Below are 9,168 nucleotides of genomic sequence, written 5' to 3'. Positions count from 1 at the left end.
ACGTATACTGTAAAGCACACTTGCGAAGTGAAACAGTAAACACGATATGAAAACTCTCTCCCCAGTAAGAAATCGAATATCCAATTTCAATCGTGCTTCATCGATGAAGCATCAATGCTACGTAGAAGCATCGTGGCAGCCGCAATGCGGATCCGTTGAACAAAAATTTCCTGGCACGATCGTTTTCGTAACGCTATTAGCCGTTTCAGTATCAGGGATGTTTTAAAAATCCGTATCGGATTGTACCATGAAGCGCAATAGCGCTTCGTTTATTTATTTACGAGAAGTGCCGATCAACTCGATTGCACTGCTCCTTTTTTTTGTCGAAACATACCGTTCAACGCGTTCACGCTTCACTTCATCAGCTATATCAGAAACGTTACACTAAAGAGTCAAAAGGTTGCCAAATATTCGTGCTTTACCTTTTGTTTGTGTGACGTTCTGTAATTGGTTTTCCAATTCAAGAGGTAATTTATACATTAGTTTTTTCTTTATTTGGTTTACAATTATTTGAAAGAAAAGTAATTACGAGAGGAAACTCTGATAGACTAGCGACAAGCTACGTTCGGAACCGAGCGCGTTGTGAATTGACAATCGTAACCAAACATCGCGACACAGTTCACCACACTACGCGTACAGCATGATCACGCTGAGTGGCGTTGAAACGGTTAACGTAACTGCGCGTACGACCGTCGAATGGCAAAGATATTCAAGCTGAGAATCGTTTTCAGATGCTACAAACAGCAGCTGTGCTGACTTTCAAGGAGAAACCATTCGACATGCTCTTACGCTTGAGGACGTACTTTCGGTTTGCAGTTACTGCATCTGCTATAATTCGAGGCCGGACTGGTGCGTGTCGATCGTATGCCACCCGCCCGAAGTGAGTATATGCTCATTACTTAAACACTTGACACAACCAGAGAGAAACTAAAGCACACCGTTAACGCTTGCACGCTGGTCGTTAAAGCACATGCTACGCGAATAGGGTACACAGCGATTCATCTAACTTGCCTTGAATTACTTTTACAAAGAGAAACATGGACAGGAATAATTTTTTGTTACGAGTCGTTTAATTTATTCGTTCGTTAGAACGATTGGTCTGACAAATTCAAAGTCTTGTTCCGTATAAATATTTTTAAACAAGCACGTCATAAGCTCTGTATATTTTTTTTATCGCAACGAAACTGTTCAGAGAAATGTTGAAATTATTAATTACAAAAGAAGACATTTACGTTGTAAAAATGTTAGCGAAAACATTTGTGAAAAAGTTACTTTGTTATAAATTCTACAAAAAGAAATATTGAAAATCACGCCCCATTTATTCAGTTGCACGTATGAAAAGTATTTTGCATTCGCGCAAAAAAATCCCTTAAGGATACATATTTTATAATAATTGGAGTGTCAAAGTTATTACGCGGATTGGCGTACCTTAACCACGTGCCTTTTAATGAAACTAGGTTATTCATTTGTTATTCGTTCCTAACTTTCAACTTTATGATTTTTGCGGAATAAAATTTTATATTCCGGTTCAGTTTATAAATGATTCATTTAGAATTTAATAAAATTAGAGTTACAGCAGTGCAATTTAATAAAGAACAAATAATCATTTGTACTTTATTAAAATGTTCTTTTAGCGTCTCGTTTTAATATTTCTCTAATAATATTTTGTTAACCGTTATATTTAAATGAAGGTTTTCAAAGCAGAGACGTACTTTAACGTAGGAAATGGACGTACATTTATAATGAGAATTCAGAAGCAAAAATATTTCATACAAAAATAAATATTCCCCATGTGTAAATAGCTACGTTATGACTTTTATATGTATCTAACGTTTTTCCATGCAAGGTAACGTATATTTGCTTCTTCGCTTCTTCGCTTCTGAGTAGTAAAATCTGGCATTCATGCGGCTGATAGGTAGTTACGCGCTGACAACGAAAAACATAAAATGAATAAAAAGCATGAGCCATCCTATAAAAAAAATAAAGCTGCTTTTATCTTTCATTACATATTCGTCAGAATATTGTTAATAAATATTTAAGTTCAGATTTCATAAATTATGAATTTAAATAATGATTTAAATAAATGCATAGGATTGGACATTTATTTATATATGTATCTGTGAACGCTTTTTGACATAAAATTTTTATAACGACTAAAATGACATATTCCGATATTAAATTAATTTGATGAGAATAAAAACTGAATTTTTTAAACGAGATTTTGTATGAAGTTACATTTATTGGGAGAAATTCATTCTTTTATAATATGATAAAACGAGACTCATAGTCTGTATAAATCATTTCATGGAATATTATGTATATGTACATGTGTTCTACGCTTTTATTATAAAAATGCTAAATGAACATAACGATCAAATGCATCGACAAATGCATTGAACATATCGATTGTTATTTTGAAAAATTGATTATCTTTTATTTGTTTCGAACTACAAATTGATTGAGACATTCGTGTTTGCTAAATTGCGAATTTAACGCAATGAAGTCGTCTGAATCCCTTGCTAGCATGTAAATATAGCGTCGAATTAACAGGTCAATTACTTGAGGTTGGAACTGAAAGAAAGAGAAAGATGGAGGAGGTCTTGCCTTTGAATGCTGGACACTTCTAAAGCCCACAGTTCGCTGAAATTGCCAGAGAATTCAATTAAATGGCAAATTAAACCATTGAACTGAATCTGTTTCCAATCGTGAGCTTGGAGGTTCTACCCTTTGAATTTTTAAACCAGTCACCCTTCTTTTGTACGTATGGTAACGAATATAATTCATAAACTAATGAAGTGTGTAATTCATTTGAAAGCTCTTTTCACTGAATTCAGTTTAGACTAAGAAAAATGATATAATAACGAAATTATCAATTTACAATTTATAGAGCGTATACTTTATTCGAAAGTGAAGTTTATTACTGCAAATATTAGTTGGCTATTTATAGCCTTCGTTAAACTATGATTACAGAGGATGGGTTTTTTGATAAAATGACATTCTGACAAATATATATAGATCGATATATATAGATATAGATAGACAAATATATAGATTCTTACAACAGTAGTTATGAATGAACAGTAGTTATTGTATCAATTCCGTTCTTCAGAAGCTTCATTTGTGAAAAGACAATTCGCCAGAATATGGATTCACTGTAGTTATAGCTATAGGATTTCAATCTAGTTGACAGACTTGCTTTACGTAGAGAATATCTGTCTCTTGTTCTACCTTATCGCGATTCTCTCCTCATCTTATACGCTTTGTCGAGCAAAGTAATATTGGCATATATCTCGGCTCTGGTTACAATCATTAGTTTCCGCCTAAACGGTTAGAATCACATAGCTCGCGCTCTAGTCTCGTTTATTCAACATTCAGGCCATATGGTCGCATGCGACGAGTTTTATGTTAATTCCGACCGATTACAATACCTTTCTTTCGTTTACAAGGAACGACGAGACTGGCAGTTGCGTGATTTCCAATGCAAAAGCCGCGATATCTGCACGATAACCTAACCTCAACCGATTTTGTTGTACTATTCTTATGTGGACTTCGTTTGTACCACTTTCGTAACAAAAATAGAATACGTAGAACACAGCATTCCGTTATGCGATATTGTCGATTCCTAACATCCGAAAAATCAGAGATAATTATTTCCCTACAGTTGTACATTTGTGTGAAAAATTACGAACGTAAAGTTGTTTGGTGCATGCACAGTCCTCCCCTCCCCTGCATTTGCGTGGACATGCTAGAAAGATTCACTTTTCCACGGTGAAACTGTATGTATTATAATTTCATTTTTACAAAGGTCGAACATCCTACTATGCATAAATTTAATATTAATATAAGCAGGTTTCGTGTTAAGTATTACATCTGACGTATAAGCACACGTGTGTACGAGCCTTGGTTTTAAATGTCTTATAGTAGACACCGAAAAGATTATTCAGTTGGATATCTGACTCAACATCAATATTTTACTAGGAGATAACATGTTAAGAACACGTTGGTGGATGGCATGGGAGATGATGAATGAAGACATACTTCTGTGAGATACATAAAATAGTAGTCAGAACGTATTTTGGCGCTTGGGGACAGTGATACTGTCGCTGGTGATACTGTCATACACCTCCATTTATAAACTTTCGAAAATCGATGTGACCTTCAAACTTTAGTGTATTCTGTTTCACAGCACAAAATGTTTCCGAAACGTACGTTTATTGTTACAATGAACTTGACTAATGGCTCTGAAATACTATCCTTGAAAAAACAATGGGCGAATTGGAGCAAAGAAAAGAAGGAAATAAACAAAGACCTTGTTGGTTCGTAAAAATAAAATATGCTACAAGAAAAACTTTTTCCAACAGATTGAGATGCGACAAGCTTTAAAAGCTATGACGCGAATCGAGCGTTTGTCTACAAAAGCGCATTTTCGGTGGATATATAGATATACATGTATATGTGACGAAATATACTAAAGCAATATTGACCCTTTGTCGCTGAAAGTATCAAACTACAAAACTTCCTTTCAAATTTTTAGAATAAGGAAATCAGGATCATGATAAATAATTGGAACATAATTAAAAATAATATATCTTCTCTATAAGATAATGAATACATTGGTTCATTTAATTTTTATGGATATTCAAACGCTTCTGTGAAATAAAACGTCAAGATTATAGAGTATAAAATTCATAGCTATGAAATAACTAAAACTCTGATGTATTATTAAAGATATACGTTAGGTTGTATGTAGTGATACATACAAAGATTACATGTACAAACCCATAATTAACACAATGCTACCGCAACTATTCTGCAATCTACCTTGCCCAAAACACTCTTCCAGTCACCTCCAAACTCTTCAATTCTCTCCACCTAACCACCCACAAACCATTCACAAACATGCAATTCTCGACAAAAGAAGAACTTATCGTCAGTTGTCCTTAACATCTCGTTCATTCATTTGGTCCCTATCCCCCTATTTCCTCCCACTGCGATGATCGCACTACATTTTTCCACGTCTCTATTCTATTCTCTGGATGACCTGAATTCTCGAGCAGTCGAGTGACGATTGATCTGTACAATTGATCGATTTCTGTTTACTACAGCCATGCAGGAAATTTCGCCTTGGAAAACGATGTTGTGAGTTTGAATGCTTGGACCACGTAGAAAACATTACCGGAACCGGTGAAATTTATGTCCTTGAGGATAAGATATCCTCCAGCTCCTCGACTCACCAACAAACGCTACTCTGGGCGATGAGCTCAATGGTGCTGTTGCGGCTATTCTAATTTTTCAACAAGGATCCAGATGGCGCCGTTGACGAAATTCAATCATTATAAACGTCAACGATCAACATCAGCCATCAGGCAATTTCATATTTGTGACTTATTTCTTCTGCGTTATTTCTTCTAATTTTATTGTTAGTTCTTCAATTTGTATTCCAAAAGATTGAACTCCTTTTACGTGCGTGTGTGTTTTTCTTTTTTTTGTAACTCGTCGAGTTGCAATTCTAATTTTCGCACTTCCTCCTTCATGTCCTCTATGTGCTTCTCGAACTCTTGTGTCGTCCTGTCTTTGTCGGAACATTCTACTTGAAGATCAGCGAGTTGATGCTCGGGATCGTAATTCAATTTTTGGTCGTTAGCAGTAATAAGCTCACGTAACTTCACTTTTGAACTTGATCTTGTTTGGTCTTGATTGTGTTTTCGTGGTGCTTGTGGTGTTCTAAAAGTAATCGTCACGTTGCTTGCATTTTTAGTGCACATTGATACACTGCACTCTGCAGTTCTGTCTGTACATTTTCTTCTTTTCCTTTACTCCTCTTTCTCTTTCTAATGAATTCTTTTTATTCCGTAAAATAGTTTTTGTATATTCAATTTTGTTAAGTGCAATCCTTATTTCTGATAACTTACTTTTATTAGATAATTCTTGTGAAACTTCTACTACATCTTCCATATCATTTTGAGTGCGGCTTCTACCTTCAGTAAATTTAATATCTTGAACCGTATCATTAATTTCAATAGCTCTTTCGGTATCAAGTAAATCGCACTTATTATTTAATATACCTTTTGAATTGACTTCTGTCTCTGTATCTTCTTCGAGTTTTCTTCGTTCTTCTAATCCACCCTTCTCATTTTCTAGGATCTTCCTTGTTGTTACGCCGCCTAAAACATCTGCACGCCAGCCCGCGCCAGCTCGCGCCACCGGACAACAACCGGCCTGCGTAACGTCACTTCGACCCTCAATAAACCTAAGGACCCACCATAACTTTCACTTCCCTGTATTGTTTCGCCATGTGTCTTCAATCCGTTTGTCTTGAAGAATTTCTAAAGCTTAAAAATATTCTCGAAACACAGTCGGTTTTTAGAGAGGTCCTTGGGTTTATTAGGCGTACTTAAAACACGGAGAAAGCGGGTATGCACCCATTAGGAAAATCCGAATAGCCCTCTAATAAAACAAGCTATGTTTTCCTCACGCACACAGTCATCTATCCACCACGATGGTAGGAGACTTCCTACTCATCCCTTCGAGCAGTAGTGCAGGTCATGACCAATCGACACCGCGGTTCGTTACCCTCACTTTTCCTAACGAAAGTGGGAACAACGAATCCGCGTTCTTTAGACACAGGGGCACACCCACACCGAACTTTTCTTCTGTATTAGAAAAAGAGCGACAGTCAGTCTAAAAACTAACGCCTAACGCGGCAGTCTACACATAGCGCGAGAGTCGCATACTTCACGAAAATCTTTTGTCGGTTCTCGGTGTTGTCGAACATACATCTTCTCTCCTAAATATATTATAGTGCTAAGTCCATTAATACATTAATTTCCATTATAAGAGCCCTGCTCTAGCGTACATATCTATCACATCTTCGTGCGACAAGTTGTTAACTATTTATTTCTCTACGTCAGTGTAATCTAAGTGTTGGAAATATATAATTTATAATTCAGTGAATCACAGTGTTATACAAACTCAATCACCCCTATTATCTCAACGGAAATCAGGGGATCGATCAATTCGTGGTGTCGATTGTTATAATCGTAACGGGTATTTACGACCCCCGTTGACGTCTCCTCCCCGCAATTGGTCGGAATTTACACTTGTATCTTCATCTTTTTTAACTTCGACTTTATCCGATCTCCTAGGTCTGCCTCTATGTTTCGCTTCATCAGTTGCTATTACACCCGTTACTGCATTATCATTTTCTACAGATTTATACCTATCGCTATCACTAGCTGCGTTCGTTAAAAGAACTTCCCTTCGTTGACGAGTATCAGTTGTTTCGTTTTCACTATCTGAAATTGATTTTTGTTTAACACCTCTTTTTTCTTCTTTGGCAAATTTATTTTCTACATTTTCCGATGCCTTTTGTTTATTAATTATTTCAGACTTGTCTTCGATTAATTTCGTTTTTAAAGCGCTTCGCAAAATTTTATTTGTGTTTGATTGTCTGGTTTGATTATAAACAATTTCTTCAAATTTTGGCGAAGTAGCAGGCTTTGCAGCAACATTATAACGACTGCTCCGTTTACTACTATCTAACATAGATGGAGATGGATTCTTGTCATCTTTATTCTCTAAGGACTTCTCTTGTGTATTAGCATCTAAATTTCTCGACATAAATTTCTCAACGAAAATCATGTCAAGATCAATTTCGAAGCTATAAAATCGTCTTAAAAAAACGCTGTGATAAAAAATTTTTTGACACCTTGTACAAAGGTGTATATCAACGTAAGTGTACCTGTATGTCTATATTCGAGATTATTTATCTATTCAAGATAGCAAAGTAAAAATACTATATAGAGGATTTAATTAATGTGTGGATCAACGTATGTATCACTATATGTAACAATAATATTGACTGTATATGTACGTGTGTAATAAAAGATTTCCGGTTTACAATGTTTACGATACTGATATAAAAATACCATATAGAGGATTTAATTAACGTGTATATCTACGTATATATCATTATATGTAACAGTAACATTATGTGCATATGCGTATAATATTGGTTAAATGTTAAATGTTAATATTGGTTAAATGCGTTAAAGTGAAATGTTATTTACCTATTCAAGATAGCAAAGTAAACATACCATATAGAGGATTTACTACTGTTAACACTCGGTATTCTCGTATTAAAAGTATTTAACCAAATAATTTGGGAATCCAGCGGACGAGCTTGTATTTAATATGATTATATTTAATATAACAACTTTACTCAATATACGCGTAGGATTTTAAATGTCATGAGGGTTGCAGCGGACTCAATTTTAATGTACCTCGATATCTTAGCTTCTTATAATATCCTAATAAAATGTTATTTATCGATTACAATTGTCCTGTCGTATTTTATAGTGTTTGCTTTATAAATGTGAACTTTATTCAAAAAGAGTTCATCGATGATTATCCATTACAGGTTGTTAATAAACCTGAATTATGCACAAAGGAATTGCCGTTAATAACTTAAGATTCTCTGCCCGTCGTACAGGGTACATATAGTAATTATTCTCGACGATCGTAACGTTTAAGTCCAATTCGAGCTTATAGTCCCATGCGAGTTAAACAACGACAATAGTTTGAATTTCTATTTGTTCGTTTGTCGTCTGTTTATACCCGGAGCACCTGCTGTAAACCAATACAAAATTTATTAGATCTATAAATAACACATATAAAACTTATTAATTTATAATTAATATAAAATAGGAGAGCACGAAACTTCCTATTTTATGGATATGTTAAATCTTTGTAAAAAATACCATATCATTAGTATCATTTTAATCGTTCTAAAGGATTTAGCCGCATAAAGCTGTGACCCCTGGAAGAATCGATGTTCACGCGTGACAAATTGAAATTGTGCGAAGGTTCCGGTACGAACATCACAAGCGTCGATACCAGGGGCACAGGCACATGTTCTGGGTTCATTATATATTTATAAAGGGCTGACGATTCAGTGGATGGTCCGGGTAAATTTAAATTGTAAATGAACGCATTGCTGGTTTCAAGTAAAAGCCTGGATAAGAGCGGATATGGTATGAGAGTCTGTCGTGGAAAGGGGAACAGGCCGTTTTTATTTGTAAAGTTTGAATCTCCTCGATATTGAAGATGTTCAAGCTGCAATGATGTATTTCATTTTAATCCATTCGAGACCGAGATTTAATTGTAAAA

At 35.3% G+C, this 9,168-nt stretch overlaps 1 protein-coding gene across 1 annotated transcript; it reads left to right on the top strand.

The window, feature by feature from the left end:
• The first annotated feature begins 640 nt into the window (after window positions 1-640).
• Window positions 641-5,355, top strand: LOC117210637. The gene is made up of 3 exons (XM_033453847.1): window positions 641-653; window positions 732-880; window positions 5,106-5,355. Exons 1-3 carry the CDS (start codon window positions 641-643, stop codon window positions 5,286-5,288), a joined length of 345 nt encoding a protein of 114 aa, XP_033309738.1. The 3' UTR covers window positions 5,289-5,355.
• The last annotated feature ends 3,813 nt before the right edge of the window (window positions 5,356-9,168 follow it).

The sequence above is a fragment of the Bombus bifarius genome, unplaced genomic scaffold, assembly GCF_011952205.1.
Source record: "Bombus bifarius isolate JDL3187 unplaced genomic scaffold, Bbif_JDL3187 scf7180000007969_frag, whole genome shotgun sequence".
In the NCBI taxonomy this organism is placed as follows: Eukaryota; Metazoa; Arthropoda; class Insecta; order Hymenoptera; family Apidae; genus Bombus; species Bombus bifarius.
Note: the sequence above shows the minus strand (reverse complement) of the source record. Positions and strands in the feature narration are given on the sequence as shown.

Coding starts and splice junctions, on each gene's coding strand:
- LOC117210637 (XM_033453847.1), top strand. Junction 881..5,105: donor TCGTATGCCACCCGCCCGAA/GTGAGTATATGC, acceptor TGTTTACTACAG/CCATGCAGGAAATTTCGCCT.